General features: G+C 40.5%; 1 protein-coding gene across 1 annotated transcript in view; it reads left to right on the top strand.

The window, feature by feature from the left end:
• Positions 1–19,185, top strand: part of LOC120985917 (aminopeptidase N-like) — a 158,704-nt gene that overhangs the window by 113,822 nt on the left and 25,697 nt on the right. The window contains exons 2-7 of the mRNA XM_040414138.1: positions 5,980–6,825; positions 10,178–10,320; positions 11,729–11,853; positions 12,065–12,194; positions 14,028–14,182; positions 15,283–15,396. Coding sequence (XP_040270072.1) covers positions 6,209–6,825; positions 10,178–10,320; positions 11,729–11,853; positions 12,065–12,194; positions 14,028–14,182; positions 15,283–15,396 — 1,284 coding nt within the window. The 5' untranslated portion in view covers positions 5,980–6,208. The remainder of the gene's footprint in view (positions 1–5,979; positions 6,826–10,177; positions 10,321–11,728; positions 11,854–12,064; positions 12,195–14,027; positions 14,183–15,282; positions 15,397–19,185) is intronic.

Below are 19,185 nucleotides of genomic sequence, written 5' to 3' on the forward strand. Positions count from 1 at the left end.
TCACCCCCCTGTCATTGATTACCCCCCTGTCATTGATCACCCCCCTGTAAAGCTCCATTCAGACGTCCGCATGATTTTTACGGATCCACTGATAGATGGATCGGATCCGCAAAACACATACAGGTGTCTCCCTGGAGCCTTCCAGGGGGGGTGATCACCCCATATAGACTCCCTGATCACCCCCCTGTCATTGATCACCCCCCCTGTCATTGATCACCCCCCCTGTCAGGCTGCATTCAGATGTCCGTATGATTTTTACGGATCCACGGATACATGGATCGGATCCGCAAAACACATACGGACATCTGAATTGAGCCTTATAGGGGGGTGATCAATGACAGGGGGGTGATCACCCCATATAGACTCCCTGATCACCCCCCTGTCATTGATCACCCCCCTGTCATTGATCACCCCTCTGTAAGGCTCCATTCAGACATTTTTTTGGCCCAAGTTAGCGGAAATTATTATTTTTTTCTTACAAAGTCTCATATTCCACTAACTTGTGTCAAAAAATTAAATCTCACATGAACTCACCATACCCCTCACGGAATCCAAATGCGTAAAAATTTTTCGACATTTATATTCCAGACTTCTTCTCACGGTTTAGGGCCCCTAGAATGCCAGGGCAGTATAAATACCCCACATGTGACCCCATTTCGGAAAGAAGACACCCCCAGGTATTCCGTGAGGGGCATATGGAGTCCATGAAAGATTGAAATTTTTGTCCCAAGTTAGCGGAAAGGGAGACTTTGTGAGAAAAAATAAAATAAAATAAATTTCCGCTAAAAAAAAAAAAAACTTCTATGAACTCGCCATGCCCCTCATTGAATACCTTGGGGTGTCTTCTTTCCAAAATGGGGTCACATGTGGGGTATTTATACTGCCCTGGCATTTTAGGGGCCCTAAAGCATGAAAAGAAGTCTGGGATCCAAATGTCTAAAACTGCCCTCATAAAAGGAATGTGGGCCCCTTTGCGCATCTAGGCTGCAAAAAAGTGTCACACATCTGGTATCGCCATACTCAGGAGAAGTTGGGCAATGTGTTTTGGGGTGTCATTTTACATATACCCATGCTGGGTGAGATAAATATCTTGGTCAAATGCCAACTTTGTATAAAAAAATGAGAAAAGTTGTCTTATGCCGAGATATTTCTCTCACCCAGCATGAGTATATGTAAAAAGACACCCCAAAACACATTGCCCAACTTCTCCTGAAAAGACAACTTTTCCCATTTTTTTATACAAAGTTGGCATTTGACCAAGATATTTATCTCACCCAGCATAGGTATATGTAAAATGACACCCCAAAACACATTCCCCAACTTCTCCTGAGTACGGCGATACCACATGTGTGGCACTTTTTTGCAGCCTAGATGGGCAAAGGGGCCCACATTCCAAAGAGCACCTTTCGGATTTCACCGGTCATTTTTTACACATTTTGATTTCAAACTACTTACCACACATTTGGGCCCCTAGAATGCCAGGACAGTATAACTACCCCACAAGTGACCCCATTTTGGAAAGAAGACACCCCAAGGTATTCGCTGATGGGCATAGTAAGTTCATGGAAGTTTTTATTTTTTGTCACAAGTTAGTGGAATATGAGACTTTGTAAGAAAAAAAAAAAATCATCATTTTCCACTAACTTGTGACAAAAAATAAAAAGTTCTATGAACTCACTATGCCCATCAGCGAATACCTTAGGGTGTCTACTTTCCGAAATGGGGTCATTTGTGGGGTGTTTGTACTGTCTGGCCATTGTAGAACCTCAGGAAACATGACAGGTGCTCAGAAAGTCAGAGCTGCTTCAAAAAGCGGAAATTCACATTTTTGTACCATAGTTTGTAAACGCATTTTTTTTTACCCAAACATTTTTTTTTTATCAAAGACATGTAGAACAATAAATTTAGAGAAAAATTTATATATGGATGTCGTTTTTTTTGCAAAATTTTGCAACTGAAAGTGAAAAATGTCATTTTTTTGCAAAAAAATCGTTAAATTTCGATTAATAACAAAAAAAGGAAAAATGTCAGCAGCAATGAAATACCACCAAATGAAAGCTCTATTAGTGAGAAGAAAAGGAGGTAAAATTCATTTGGGTGGTAAATTGCATGACCGAGCAATAAACCGCTAAAGTTGTGAAGTGCCGATTTGTAAAAAAGGGCCTGGTCACTAGGGGGGTATAAACCTGTGGTCCTTAAGTGGTTAAACTAATAACACACAAATAATTAAATGTTACCATGTTTTTATTGAACACACCATGTAAACATTCACAGTGCAGGTGGAAAAAGTATGTGAACCCCTAGACTAATGACATCATCAAGAGCTAATTGGAGTGAGGTGTCAGCCAACTGGAGTCCAATCAATGAGATGAGATTGGAGGTGTTGGTTACAGCTGCCCTGCCCTATAAAAAACACACACCAGTTCTGGGTTTGCTTTTCACAAGAACCATTGCCTTATATGAATGATGCCTCGCACCAAAGAGCTCTCAGAAGACCTAAGATTAAGAATAGTTGACTTGCATAAAGCTGGAAAGGGTTATAAAAGTATCTCCAAAAGCCTTGCTGTTCATCAGTCCACGGTAAGACAAATTGTTTATAAATGAAGAAAGTTCAGCACTGCTGCTACTCTCCCTAGGAGTGGCCGTCCTGTAAAGATGACTGCAAGAGCACAGCGCAGACTGCTCAATGAGATGAAGAAGAATCCTAGAGTGTCAGCTAAAGACTTACAAAAGTCTCTGGCATATGCTAACATCCCTGTTAGCGAATCTACGATACACAAAACACTAAACAAGAATGGATGTCATGGGAGGATACCAGAGAGGAAGCCACTGCTGTCCAAAAAAAACATTGCTGCACGTTTACAGTTTGCACAAGAGCACCTGCATGTTCCACAGCAGTACTGGCAAAATATTCTGTGGACAGATGAAACCAAAGTTGAGTTGTTTGGAGGAAACACACAACACTATGTGTGGATAAAAAGAGGCACAGCACACCAACATCAAAACTTCATCCCAACTGTGAAGTATGGTGGTGGGGGCATCATGGTTTGGGGCTGCTTTGCTGCGTCAGGGCCTGGACGGATTGCTATCATCGAAGGAAAAATGAATTCCCAAGTTTATCAAGACATTTTGCAGGAGAACTTAAGGCCATCTGTCCACCAGCTGAAGTTCAACAGAAGATAGGCATTGCAACAGGACGACCACCCAATGTCATGTCTCACTCTGACGATGTGCGGAGGTCAGCCATGATTGCAGCACGAGTCTAGTATTTGTTTTGATGCTGTGCTGGATCCGCCTCGCATCAGGTGCACTGGGTGGAGTCATTAGTTTAAATAGTCTCCAGCTAAAGTGCTCTGAGCGGATTATACTCATCATTGTGGTCTTGGAAGCTGGGAAGGAAGGTTGGCTGTTTGTTCCTGCTCTCAGCAGATAAGTGTCTTTTCTTGTTTGGTTGTTTATGTCATCTTACCCGTCCAGGTTCTGTGCGAGCTGGCAGCTCCTTTCTCCCCACTTCACCATCTCAGGGAGTTCAGGGTTCTGTTAGTATAGGCTGGTGGACACAGCAAATCTACCATCAAGATTTGTCTGTGGGCTGAGCATTGTAGGGAAAGAGGTCAGGGATAAATTAGGAGGTGACCCTTTCCCTGTCTCTCGTCCAGAGCCTGGTTGGTGTGTTATCTGTTAACTGTGCACGTCCGCCGTGACACCCAAAGCATAGAAGTAAATCAACAACAGAATGGCTTAAACAGAAGAAAATACGCCTTCTGGAGTGGCCCAGTCAGTCCTGACCTCAACCCGATTGAGATACTGTTGCATGACCTGAAGAAAGCGATTCACACCAGACATCCCAAGAATATTGCTGAACTGAAACAGTTCTGTAAAAAGGAATGGTCAAGAATTACTCCTGACCGTTGTGCACATCTGATCTGCAACTATAGGAAACATTTGGTTGAAGTTATTGCTGCCAAAGGAGGTTCAACCAGTTATTAAATCCAAGGGTTCACATATGTTTTCCACCTGTACTGTGAATGTTTACATGGTGTGTTCAATAAAAACATGGTAACATTTAATTCTTTGTGTGTTATTAGTTTAAGCAGACTGTGATTGTCTATTGTTGTGACTTAGATGAAGATCTGATCACATTTTATGCAGAAATCCATATCATTCCAAAGGGTTCACATACTTTTGCTTGCAACTGTTCATGACCCATAGTAAAATAACACATATCCAATAACATATGACCAATTACCATATTCCTTTTTTTTTTAAACTAGAAGAGGATCACCTATTGGCCCAAAGTTATTGAAAGGGGACAGTCACAAAAATCATGATAGTAGACCCAAGGTATCCAACCACAGACCCCAATTTAAAAAAAATATTTCCTCTACAAATTTCTCCTGTTTTTCTTTTATGATATACTGCTTTTTGAAGTGTAATGATTTTTGGAATATATTCTGATATAATAGGAAAAGACTGGCTTCAGTGCATGGCGATCAGCTTTCCCAGACCCTGTTTACCAGAAATAAGTAACCTATTCAGTTGATATGCCTTGCATATGGTGAGGCGGCGTATGCAGGCCAGGATACGATTCCTATTCTCATCTGATATGATACCGTCATCCAACTTTCATTTACTGTACTTCTGACTATGAAGGGAAACTTTTCATGATACAAAAATAACAATTGCAAAAATAACAATTGGCTGTTTTGATAGCTGTTTACTATTACAAAATCAGGTCTTTATCAGGCCATTCATCATAGCCATTCATCTTCATGAGTTATGTGGCATTTGTGTTTTTATTTTCAATATGTTGCATCCATATGTATGCTGGTTCTTTTTTGCACAATACTAGCATGGGGAAACGGCCATAGACCCTACAAGAAAATTTCCTGGTAAGCCGATGCCCAGATATTTTTTTCCAGGGCCACTTTTAGTTTCCAGTCCGCCCCTGATTGCCAGGATGGTTATTAGTTTCCATTGAAGACTGCTGTGTTAAATATCTGATGATAACATTTCTAATATAATATTATAAGGATAGTAATGAATGATAATAGTAATGAAAATAAATATCAGAAAGTGATATCCATATCCAAGTTAGACTCTTTTCACCTTCCATTGTAGAAGGCTTTCCTAATGTACCTTATACCGCATGCCACTGTATAGATATAGAGTAACATATGTTGTCTATAAGCAGCTAAGTTTTCTTTTCTATTACTCTATAGAAAAGGACAGTGTGCTGCATTTTTCTATTTGGTAAAAAGAAAGGTATGCTGACATATACCAGCTTGACTAATGCTAAAGGACATTCTTTTGGCCTCCCCTGGGTGAATGGGAGTGTATAGATGCATTTGACATATGCACCATGAGCTTTCCCGGAGCATACGCCAAATGTGCAATGCAATTCCAAAGCTAGGCTTTTGTTCATGCAGAACAAAGATTCAGTGTACTGCCCTAGCCTTGGATCTAAATACTCTATCCAAGACATTGTGGCTTGCTGGCACTTTTAATAACCGGAATACCCCTTTAAGCCAAAATCGCTTACACTAGATTCCACAACTGCTACAGAGTGGATCAGCCGACCATCTAATATGTGTGTGTGTGGGGGGGTCTCTGAACTCTCCCTTAATGGCAGATATAGGGGAGATTACATTTCATCCTCCCAATCTTCTGTTCTCATGGAAAAGAGTCCGGCAGCAGCTTTCTCCGCTATCCATGTTTAGGACTGTTCTGCCGGATCAAGCGAGCGTGTGAAAGAAGAAGGAGGGGGGGGGGAATGTCAGAAGACATAGCTGTTGGCTTAGCGAGCGTTCAGCTGACAGCTATCTATTGTGTATGGCCGGCCTAAGGTTAGATACTGTTGCTCTATATTACATTGTAAGAGAAAAATAATTCTTACAACTATGTGTAGTATTACAGGTCTACTCAAAGAAGCTTAACCCTATTGAAAATGACAGAAGCATATTTAATCTTTTTCCATAGGTGTACTGTACATATCAGCTATATATTAACAGACTGGGTTATCTAAGTGGAGGTCAAGTGCTGAAAATTTGGATACACAATTTGTTTGACTGGATTGCAACCTTTGTGCCAACTAGTTAAAGTTTTACAAATTAACTCCGCTCATGTGCAAACTCCTACCTCTGGATTCTGAGGAGGTATAAAAGGGACAGTGTTATTATTCTTGGTTTCTGTGGCACCTTCTGGCACAATGGGGAAAGGCTTCTACGTAAGCAAGATCGTGGCCTTTGTCTGCATCTTCTTTGCCATAGCTGCAGTGGCTACAATAATTGCTCTAGCAGTGGTTTATTCAAATGAGAAGTCCAACAATGATAAGGTAGAGAATGGAGGAACCACCACCACTCCAACAAGCACCGCTTCAACAAACACCGCTTCATCAGTAAAACCTGCCATTACAACTCCTGCGTCCAATGAAGTATGGGATCAATATCGTCTTCCGCCTCACCTACAACCAGAACATTATGATGTTGACCTTAGACCCATTTTAACAAAAAATGACCAAGGACTCTACGTATTTCATGGAGTCAGCAAAGCCTATTTCAGCTGTAAAATGGCAACACAACATCTCATTATCCACAGTAACAAACTCAATTATACCACAGACCCCGTACTCACTGATGACACCGGCGGACATATCAGCTCAAACAAACACTTTTTTGCAGAGGAGACAAATTATTTAATACTGCCTCTCAACGAACAACTGCAACCTCTGAAAAAATATGTACTTCACACAGAGTTCGTGGGAGAACTGGCAGATGATCTGGCGGGATTTTACCGAAGTGAATATGTAGAAGATGGTGTCACCAAGTAAGTAACAATCTAATAATGGCAGAAATGATAGATGCTGTTATTAATTGCTAATATCTATAGATCTATGTATCTATCTCATATCTATCTATCTATCTATAATGAAAAATAAGTCCACGGCACTCCCAAGAATGTGATTCAAAAGTGGTGTTCTTTATTCACCAGAGCGACGTTTCAGTCCTCTTACTGGGACTTTTCTCAAGCAGTGATATCCCTGCTTGAGAAAAGTCCCAGTAAGAAGACTGAAACATTGCTCTGGTGATTAAAGAATACCATTTTTGATTCACATTCTTGGGAGTGCCGTGGACTTATTTTTCATTTTATCTTCATTGGATGCTGGATCACGTCCACAGTCGCTGGCACACCGCTTTTACATTTTTCTACTGCGGTGCCGCTTTTATTATATTTTTGGATATTTTATCTATCTAATATCGATCTATCTAAGGCTAGTTTCCCACTAGCGTTTGGGAGATTCGGCAGGCTGTTTCTGCAGGGACCAGCCTGCCAGGTCTCTCGGGATCTGGCATTGCCAGAAGCTACACGAATGCTATCCGGACCCATTAACTATAATTGGGACCAAAAGTGATCTGGCCCTAACTCGGCAAATATGCCAAGACCGGATCTCCGTCTGTCTCCATTAGAATTAATGAGGGAGGACGGCATTCATGTAGCTTCCAGCAATGCTGGATCCAGAGAGACCTGGCAGGCTGGTCCCTCTCCTAAATGCTAGTGTGAAACTAGCCTTACAATCTATCTAGCCTAATCCATCTAACTTATTCTATCTAATATCTAACAACTTATTATCAACTTCACACATGGCAGAATTTCTGCCTTTCTTCCATATATCTAAATGAGGTTTTCAGAAATCCATGCATATGCTGCTGAAAAAGGAGTGTAGATGTAGGGTATGGATATTCAGATGTAGAAATTTCTGCAACAAATCAGCCATGTATGAATATGCTCTTATGCAAGATTCAGGCAGCCATTCTGATTCCTATCTGCCAATCACAGATATATTTGGACTATATCGTGTCTAGGCGTCTCAGTTTTTTTTGTTTTTTTTAACTGTTGAAAGTTGTACGTTGAAAGTTTTTTTGGGACTAAAGTGAGAATTGCACTATTTACTTTAATGTGGGTATAGACCTGATAGCACATGGATGGAAATTACTGTCCTTGCATTGTCTTTTTCTATTAGTTTGTAAAACATTCTATGTATCCATACTTTACAAAGTACATGGCTCCCATTCTTTTTAATGGGTGTCTCTGCCGCCATTCACGTGGCCGTAGATTTTCCCACATGGTTTTCCAGACTATGCCAAGAAAGGACATGTCCTTTCTTGAAGTGGTTTCTGCATGGACACTGCCAGAAACTGAAACGGCTGTCCACTCGTAGATTTTCCCTATTGCACAGTGCTAAAGCCGCGGGCGGATCTGCCGCAGGCAAAATCCAAACTATGGCAGAATTGCGGTGTTCTCTGTGAACATACAGTGGGATGCGAAAGTTTGGGCAACCTTGTTAATCGTCATGATTTTCCTGTATAAATCGTTGGTTGTTACGATAAAAAATGTCAGTTAAATATATCATATAGGAGACACACACAGTGATATTTGAGAAGTGAAATGAAGTTTATTGGATTTACAGAAAGTGTGCTATAATTGTTTAAGCAAAATTAGGCAGGTGCATAAATTTGGGCACGGTTGTCATTTTATTGATTCCAAAACCTTTAGAACTAATTATTGGAACTCAAATTGGCTTGGTAAGCTCAGTGACCCCTGACCTACATACACAGGTGAATCCAATTATGAGAAAGAGTATTTAAGGGGGTCAATTGTAAGTTTCCCTCCTCTTTCAATTTTCTCTGAAGAGTAGCAACATGGGGGTCTCAAAACAACTCTCAAATGACCTGAAGACAAAGATTGTTCACCATCATGGTTTAGGGGAAGGATACAGAAAGCTGTCTCAGAGATTTCAGCTGTCTGTTTCCACAGTTAGGAACCTATTGAGGAAATGGAAGACCACAGGCTCAGTTCAAGTTAAGGCTCAAAGTGGCAGACCAAGAAAAATCTTGGATAGACAGAAGCGACGAATGGTGAGAACAGTCAGAGTCAACCCACAGACCAGCACCAAAGACCTACAACATCTTCTTGCTGAAGATGGAGTCACTGTGCATCGTTCAACCATTCGGCGCACTTTACACAAGGAGATGCTGTATGCGAGAGTGATGCAGAGGAAGCCTTTTCTCCGCCCACAGCACAAAAAGTGCCGCTTGAGGTGGGCTAAAGCACATTTGGACAAGCCAGCTTCATTTTGGAATAAGGTTCTGTGGACTGATAAACTAAAATTGAGTTATTTGGCCATAACAAGGGGCGTTATGCATGGAGGAAAAAGAACACAGCATTCCAAGAAAAACACCTGCTACCTACAGTAAAATATGGTGGTGGTTCCATCATGCTGTGGGGCTGTGTGGCCAGTGCAGGGACTGGGAATCTTGTCAAAGTTGAGGGACGCATGGATTCCACTCAGTATCAGTAGATTCTGGAGACCAATGTCCAGGAATCAGTGACAAAGCTGAAGCTGCACCGGGGCTGGATCTTTCAACAAGACAACTACCCTAAACACTGCTCAAAATCCACTAAGGCATTTATGTAGAGGAACAAGTACAACGTTCTGGAATGGCCATCTCAGTCCCCAGACCTGAATATAATTGAAAATCTGTGGTGTGACTTAAAGAGAACTGTCCATGCTCGGAAGCCATCAAACCTGAATGGACTAAAGATGTTTTGTAAAGAGGAATGGTCCAAAATACCTTCAACCAGAATCCAGACTCTCATTGGAACCTGCAGGAAGCGTTTAGAGGCTGTAATTTCTGCAAAAGGAGGATCTACTAAATATTGATTTCATTTCTTTTTTGTGGTGCCCAAATTTATGCACCTGCCTAATTTTGTTTAAACAATTATAGCACACTTTCTGTAAATCCAATAAACTTCATTTCACTTCTCAAATATCACTGTGTGTGTCTCCTATATGATATATTTAACTGACATTTTTTATCGTAACAACCAATGATTTATACAGGAAAATCATGACGATTAACAAGGTTGCCCAAACTTTCGCATCCCACTGTACCTTAATAGTGTGTAACAACAAATCTGTCTAGTTAGATAGTGAGACTTCTGTAGTTCCTTTATCAATGGAAACACAAACGGGGAAAACTGGTTGACACCTCCTCAGGAGCCATCACCTAGAACCAGATGTAAATACGACAGGTCTAAACAGAATTTCTAGAAAAAAAGTCTCTTTTTTTAGTATTTTTGGTTCAGTTTTCTCATAAAAATGTTTATTTGGTGACAGGATCATAGCCACTACACAAATGCAGGCCCCTGACGCGAGGAAGGCATTCCCATGCTTTGATGAACCAGGATTGAAAGCTACGTTCAACATCACTCTCAGACACAAACCAGACTATGTAGCATTGTCAAACATGAATGCTTTAAGTAAGTCATTGTTTCATTTCGTAAGAAATACATACAGTAGATAGCTGGGGATTACATTAGATAGATGAAGGTGAAGCTCTGCATTTACATGTGGCGATCACCTCCACAGTATGAGGACGAGAGGTCTCTATTGTGATTGCTCATCCTCATTCTGCACTGTTTTGGGGCAGCAAATCGCTGTTCAGACAACACAATCTGCTACCCAGAAACGATAAATTAGGTGCTTGCTTGCACGAATGACTGGATCATCCGATGAACAAGCTTTTTGCTCATTCATTGGGTGATCTGCTGTACCTTCAGACGGGCAGATTGTCGGGAACGAGCGTTTGCAGGAACATTCCTTCCTGATAATCTGCCCAATAATCTGCTCATGTAAATCCACCTTTAGAATTGCCCAGATCTCACTATGTTAACTCCTAAAATGAATGTATCACCAGAAAAAGACATTGTTCAAATCAAGCTTTCTTTTAGAATTTTTGCTAAAATCAGGCAATTTTTGCCATGGCCACTGTTTTGGAATATGCTTTACAGCAGCCACATGAGCCATAGATAAAATAGAGTGTATAAGGCGTGTTTGGATACACAACTATCAGTAATGTATGACATATCCTGTGAATATGCCATAAATGTAACTGGCAGCAGTAGGTAGGGGCTGGGGAGAGCTTTACAAACATACCTTTTGAGTTTCTATTATCAGGAGTAGGTTAATATGACGTTTTATTCTGGCAGATTCTTCTCCTGCAAGTGCACTAAAGGCGGAGCTGTCTGCTTCACAGTCCCTCCACTCTTTTCTGAGTCAAAGCTGCAGTGGTCTTCTGGTTGGATACCACAACTGTGACTCAAAGCAGAGGGGAAGAGCTGTGAAGCAGCTCAATGCAGAAAGCAGATAGCATGTCAAAGTTAAGGTTAAAGAGGAACTGTCCACTTTGAAATGTATGAATAAACTTGCTATTACAATTTACCTTGTCAATAGTGCGTGTCCTTCCCAATAGTTGCCCCCTACAGTGATCGGGACAATTATTGGAAAGGTGTCTTCATTGGAACCTTGTGTAAAGTTGTACTACCGATCACTTCATGAATGCTCAAGCAGTCATCTAAATGATCGTTTCTGGGGAGCAGATCTTTCTGTGTAAACATGACAATGATCTATGGGGATGAGCAACGGTCTCTTGTCCCCATACAACGGAGGTGATTGCCTGCTATGTTGACCTGTGTAAAGGAGCCTAAAGAAAAGGAAATGCTTAATAAGACAGGTTTGACAGGAGAGCTGACAAGTTCCTTTTAGGAACCTAGATATACATTGTTATTATCTTAGGTAACTATGTTTATTTCCATCCCTATTATGAACTTTCCTAATAATCCTCAGTTCAATGTGATCTATCTTTTGACAAAAATCTTCACATTTCAGCTGTGACCACCGAACAGTGGAATAATACACAATGGAATGTCACTAACTTTGAAAAGTCTCCAAAGATGTCAACATATCTGGTGGCCTTTATAGTTTCTCAGTTTAAAGCTATTGGCGATAGTAGGGTAAGTATTTCTCTGTAATCTCTTGTGGATAAAGTAATGACAGATTTTTTTGCCATTGTTAGTAATTTCAGAGCTAGTTGACAACCATTGAGTGGCTGCAAGATCACCAAGTGCACAATTCTGTGACCTCTAGAGGAATACATATTTCCAGTTATGTAGATATCAGTATTGATGGTATTTAGTACATTTACTTTATTATATCAATTATCAGGTTAAAATTTGGGGCCGTAAAACAGCAATTGAGGATGAGAATCAAGGAGAGTATGCACTGAATGTGACAAGGCCAATACTAGAGTTTTTTGAAAAATACTACGGTGTTCCTTACCCGCTGCCAAAATCAGGTATGTGTACTGAATATATTGTACTTATGTCTATTGTTGGCTTGTAATACTAATTTTAAATGAGCACATTTTGGGTAAAAAAAATATAAAAGCCACTGTTAATTATATATAGTACAGAGAGATTGTGGAAGATGAATATAATTTATATAGCTTGTACAACTTCAAAAGGTTGTCTGGTTTTATGGAAATAAAATTCAGTACTAATCATAAAATGAAATGTTAAGTAACTTTCTAAAATGCTTTGAAAATACCTGCTCACGGTCAGTGAATGGAAACAATAATTGTTTACAGCCAGTGGCTGAAACGCTGTCTAGATCGTGTTCATCTGACCCTTGTGTCTCTCTTTTCATGAGCTGCGCACCTTGGTTGTAGAGATGAGCAATTCAATTGTAAACACTTTTTTTAAACCAAATTTTCTAAACAATTGGAGGTAGAACTGAATCAGAATTTTTGTTGATTTGGGCAGATTTTGGAGAGAGAGAGAGATTTTTAGAAATTGAGAAAAAAAAGAGAGAAAAAATATGAGTCCCAGAAGACACATACACAAATTGTCAGGCCAATTGGAGCACTTTTGATTCCGGTAGAATTGATTTGATCAGCCAATTTGGCCAAATTGAACCTGAATTAAATTTTGAGTGATCTGCTCAACTCTAGTCAGTTCACTGATGGATGTCAGAACCAAGATCTCAAAAACAGTATGGAACTAAAACACAACAGTATATTAGAAAGTTTTTTTTTTATCATATAGGAATTGTGTTACTTACATAAACCTGAAGACCCATTTCAAGGTGAAACAAAGGCACTTTTCCAAGTTCTTTTGGTCCTGCTCGGTATTCTGCTGGATTCCTTTTACCAGAGAGCAATGCATTGTAGGAGCTCAGGTGACAGTTCCACACTTAGAAAACCTCAGGGATTGGCAGCACTACTTATCCCACACACTTGGGTACGGACCAGTAGACAGGCTTCAAGACGGGTGGTGCACTCAGATAGGGATCCTGGCTGGGGGTCCCAACTCATCCAGAAGCTTCAATAATTTGCAGCACTCGCCAGTAGTTGATGTAAAATGGGGATTTATTCACTCAGACAGCAAGATTATAGCGACGTTTTCGACCATGGTTGGTCTTTATCAAGCTTGATAGAGACCAACCATGGTCGAAACGTCGCTATAATCTTGCTGTCTGAGTGAAAAAAATCACCATTTTACATCAACTACTGGCGAGTTCCACACTTAGGACATGACAGATGGTGGGATATAGATAAAGATAAAGCATCCAAATGATACCAGCACAATAGTGAAAGTACCAAAAGTAGCAGTAGGTGTAAAAAAAAAAAAGCTAAGTATTTGTAAAGTTACTCTTAATACTTCTGCCAGTTAAGAGTTACACATTGATGGATGGAAAAAAATACTTTTTTTTTCGTCCAAAATAACGGAAACCAGGATTAATTAAAATGGAAAGTTTTCTTTTCGTTTCCGGCACATCAATTGCGCAATTTTCCATTAAAAGCATGTTATAACGGAAAGCTATAACGGAATTGAAAGTCCCTATGTGAACCCCCCTAAGACAACACTGTTCCGGTAAATGGGTAATTAATGTAGTATACTATACAGAAAATATATTTTATGATTTTGTGCAATCAGGAGTTATACAGATGTTTTAGTAGTAGTAATAATCTCTTTAAGTCCGACACCAGAAATCATGCCATAAGGCCCCCCTAAATTTTCCAAGCTGTTTATTATTATAACATGAAAGAGTACACACTATATCAATTCCAAGCCTAAAGCTTTGTGTATTGGAAAGATGTAAAGTAAAATGCTTCTTTCTGTATGTCTAGACCAGGTAGCCATCCCAGACTTCAGCGCAGGAGCCATGGAGAACTGGGGACTTGTGACGTACAGAGACACTGCCCTCCTTTATGACACTAAGGAATCTTCCATTGGCAACAAGGAGAGAGTGCTCACAGTCATAGCTCATGAGCTTGCACATCAGGTTGGTTATCTTTTTGCATTGGTGATATGTGTTCTTCCATAAACATTGAAGGAGTCGGCCCACCTCACACTTTGATGGCATATTGCTAGGATATGTCACCAATGTCCAATAGGGGCACAGCACAGAGACCAATGCTGTAGATTCCTGCTACTACTGATAGTAAAGCTCCATCCGTAGTCAGACCCCTGTGCTCTTGGGCATTAGCATCCAACAGGAAGTCAAAAATGCCCCCTAGGGAGCCATGGAGTTAATGTCTGTGCATATACACAGTCCAATGGAGCATAATGTGACTTTTCATATGGAATCCAACAGAAAAAAACTCCTCATGATGGTTACATAAAGGGAAGCATACAGAGGGAAAGGAGTGGGTTCATGCACCTCTATGGCAGCTCTATTATGACCATACTTTTTAAAGACGGAGATGTCAGAATGCAATGCGCTAAGTGTGCTGCTGGAATTTTTCTTCTGGTCGTGGGCACATCCCTTTAGAAAGACCTTGGCACTTTCCTGTGAAGATCAACCCTGTTCAAGATACTGAACATCACATGCCTTTCAAGGCTACATCACGCCCCCTCAGAATATGTAAGGGTACCGCGAGTGGGGTCTGATGGTGCAATATCCTGGTTTTGCATACAGTTAGAGCTTATAGTGCACTGTTTGTTGGGAGAATGCAGTCCTCCATGAAGGGAATGGGGGCTTTTCCAGCTCTTCTGGGAGTTCAGGAGGTCTCCCCTTTTTTCTGGGAGCTCTCCAGACGTTCTGGTAGAGAAGGCAATGATGATTGTGACTGTATTATAACTACAAAACTACAAAAAACTACAAAATACAGCCATGTGCATGAGCCTTTAAAGAAGCTCCTGCAGCTTCAGTCTGTCTCCCGTTTCTCCCCTCTCAGCTCTTGCATGTAGGAGGCAGGAGACAGCAGCTGATGAGTTAACATTATATGCAAGAAAGATAACATTCTGAAGTACTTCTTTAATCAAAGTACAGTACCCTTTTGTCTAAATTTGATTTAAGTACCTTTTACATTGGTAGAGTTCTACAGCAGGAAGGCGCGCTTCATACACCATGCTCAAAATACAATTTTACTTCTGTTGTAGTGGTTTGGAAATCTTGTAACAATTCGATGGTGGAATGATCTGTGGCTGAATGAAGGTTTTGCCTCGTACGTGGAATATTTGGGAGCTGACTACGCAGAGCCCACCTGGAACATAGTAGGTTTCTTAAGACTTTGTAAAGTAGCATAACAAAGCTAAAAGAGAGTCAACAGTGGTCACTAGGGTTTGCTTTTTAAGACAGTTAAATATTACAAGATTTAAAATTACTGGGGGGAATTTATTTATCAAGTTCTACACTCCAGAATGCTGGTTTAAAAAGTAACAAAATAGGGATTTGCAACTTTTTGGCTTGATTCGTGAAATTATTTTGTGGCATTTTGCATTTTTACAACATTCACTCTAGTTTTTAAAAGTGGATGGGAAAGTGGCATGGTTAACCCGTCGAGCTGATAAGCAACATTTATTAACTGCAACTTTTTAAAATGACACAAAAAATGTGGCAATTTTACTCCAGTAAAGGGATGATTTAGAAATTGGAGTAACATCTCAAGACAGAAGTGTTAGGAATAAGTCATCACTTTTCCTAGTGAGAAGACCCCTTAAAATGTAACAAAAACATGTTTTTGTATTTTCCAAGAAACGTTTAATTTATTGCATTTTAACATCTCAAAGTTAAAACTCTGTGTCCTTCATAAAACAGTAAGTCTCTGAAATATTAAACACACCTAAATAGAAATTTTCTCTCTGTATTGACTGTGCAGTTATTAGAGAAGATGCTGGGTAGGTCAAATGCTTGTTCTGTAGAATTTGCCCTACTGTAATATATTTTTAATAGCAGCTCCCAATGTTATAAGCACTGAAAATGCTTTGCGTGTATTATTTAATAGTATTACATTAAAGGAGAGTGGAAATATAGAAACTCCAGCAATTGCGTTGCAAAAAAAGGAAATAATTTAATTGATATTTGCGGCTGTGTACAATTTGAGACGTTTCGGCCACACATTGGCCTTCATCAGACTACAGCAAAAAGGAAAAAATAAAAATAAAGTGAACAATGTAATCACATATTATATACAAACATTTGCATAATGTACCATGGCAAGTAACATGGAATATAAATAAGACACAGGTATAAAGCAGAGAAGCATTATATGCAATGATTGGAGTCCAGAAGGTTCTGTGATCCCATCCATCTGTCAGTCAATGGTCGGACATATCCGTATATCTGTCCATAGTCAGATAGACATCCTAGGTGCAGGTACTGTGGTCGGGTCCCATAATGGGGCTGCCTCCACTGAAATCATGTTAAGGGCTATATTGTCCATATGAAAAGGAGTCCATAGCATACGTAGATGATCCGTGAGTATCAACAGCGTTACAGGAGTAAAAAACATGCATTATCATGGTGATATGGTTCAGTCACCAGGTAGGACTAAGGTTAAATATCTCCATACTAAATGGAGCATAGGCATATGGATTAGCTGGAGCCGGATCCATGGATAAGTGGAAAGGATTGGGAGGGGGGGAGACAGGGGGGAGGAAATAGGGTGGTGGCGGCAACAAGATGTGCAGTTTGGCTTCTGATCATATACAGCTGGTACGCAGGGGAGGCTTAATAGTGATCTCCAATCCATAAACAGGTATCAATAGCTATTACTATAGAGTGGAAATATGTCCTACCTTCTGCTGCTTGTTAGGGTAGATGTACAGGGTACGGGCGTCGGGATAAAAGTGCATTTGCACTATCTGGAAAGCGCCTGTATAACTGAGAACGGGCACCCTTATTTAAAGGAGCGCGTCCGGTATTAGGGGGTGTTGCGCATGCGCAGTAGACGACGGTGCGTGTCAAGCCTCGCTTGTGTTGGAAGTGAGATCCGGTATAGGGTACATCGATGCGTCTCAAGCCTCGCTTGAGATGTGGACGTTGCGCATGCGCAGACTGTACTAATGCGTGTCAAGCCTCGCTTTGAGCCTCGCTATAGTTCTAAGAGATATCTGGAGCGCACTTATTCCCAGCGTCTTGTACAGAGGGAAATAAAGGGTTAAAGGGTATAGGCAGACAAGATGTAAACCGGGAAGGATATAGGGGGAGAGTAGAATATAGGAACATAAGATACATTAACATAGAATATATAGACATACGGACATAAGAAATAAAGCCTGTAATGTACGACATCAAACATGTAACATACCATAATGGAAAAAGGGATACTATGGATGACCCCAGGATGTGAAGGTCAGTGTAATTAATTCATCTAAAAAGGAATGACATGATAAATGAGATGGTGGTGGAAGTACGTTTCCACATGCTAACACATACATAGATATACAGTAAAAGGTATAGAGGTACATAAATCCCAGACGGACCTATCATGAGAGGGTCTATGGATATAGTGAAAGACAGGGACAGGGATGTCGTGTGTTAGAAAAAGGGGAGGGCATATTGAATACCGAAAATTGGATATTATTGCTTAGTTCATTATATTGTACCTCCGTACAACATACTGTGTGTAATTGATGACTTCGATGAGGCTGTGAATTTCATATTCCCTATTTAGTCCATTGGGTTCCAAACTATCAAGCGTGTGGATCCAGTATGCTTCCCTAGTTTTTAACAGTTTGATTCTATCACCTCCCCTCCTACTTGGTGTCACCTGTTCAATTACTTGGTATTTTAGTTGTGATAGATTATGACCTGCTGACTGGTACTGGAAGTAGTAGATTTTTCCGTCTGATGTTTGATTTGTGCTGGCATACACGATCACGTATCTTTTGAGTTGTCTCTCCTACGTATATCTTACCACAGGGACATTTTAATAGATATACCACGAAATTGGTTTCACACGTGAAAAAGCCGCGAATCGGGAAGCTTCTACCTGACTGAGGGTGATAGAATTGTGGTCCTTTCAATACATTTGAGCACTGGAGGCAATGTATACATGGAAATGTTCCTGTCTTTTGTTTCTGCATAAATGTCTGTCTCAGGGTGGTCTTAGAGGGGCCTATGTCAGCCTTCACAATTAGGTCCCGTAGATTCTTGGGGCGGCGTGTGCAAGATAATATAGGGTTTTTAAACTCGGCAATGTCTGGATAGGCCTTTTGTAGAAGGGGCCAATGGTTCCTAATACTATTGATTATCTTATTGGCACTTGGGTGAAAGGTATGAACAAAGGGTATCCTGTTAGTTACTCCTGTCTGTTTGTCTGATCTGGGTTTAACTGTTTCATGGAGAAGGTGTTGTGGATAGCCTCGCGCTAGAAATCGCTGTTTCATTTCTGTTATTCTGGTTTGTTGAAGTGGGGCTGTTTTGACTATGCGGCGTATCCGTTCAAATTGAGAATGTGGGAGTGACTTTTTAGTATTTTAAGAATGAAAACTGGAAAAGTGCAGCAGGCTGTTGCGATCTGTTGATTTTCTGTATAGATCTGTAGTAAGGGAACCGTTAGATAGTTTAGTGACCAAGGTATCTAGGAAATTGATTGAATCAGAGTGGTAATAAATGGTAAACTGCAGTTCTGGGTAGATGGAATTGAGGAATGTGTGGAATTCAAGCAAGGAGTCCAATGGGACGGCAGAGTGACACAAAGTTTTGCTTATATATTAAAGGGGAGTTGTCAGCTGTCCTTTCGGTTTAGCAAATATTAGTGTTTTTACTAAAGAGCATCTGTCAGCAGGATTAGTTTATTAAACCAGGCACAATGCCTGATAGGGTTGAACCTTCTGAGTAAAATGATAGCTTTTAATGTATTTACTTGACTCTTTTACCGGGCGAGTTTTCCGCGCGGGTGCAATGCGTGAGGTGAACGAATTGCACCCTCACTGAATCCGGACCCATTCATTTCTATGGGGCTGTGCACATGAGCGGTGATTTTCACGCATCACTTGTGCTTTTGCGTGAAAATCGCAGCATGCTCTATTTTGTGCATTTTTCACGCAACGCAGGCC

This window comes from Bufo bufo, chromosome 1 (assembly GCF_905171765.1).
Source record: "Bufo bufo chromosome 1, aBufBuf1.1, whole genome shotgun sequence".
In the NCBI taxonomy this organism is placed as follows: Eukaryota; Metazoa; Chordata; class Amphibia; order Anura; family Bufonidae; genus Bufo; species Bufo bufo.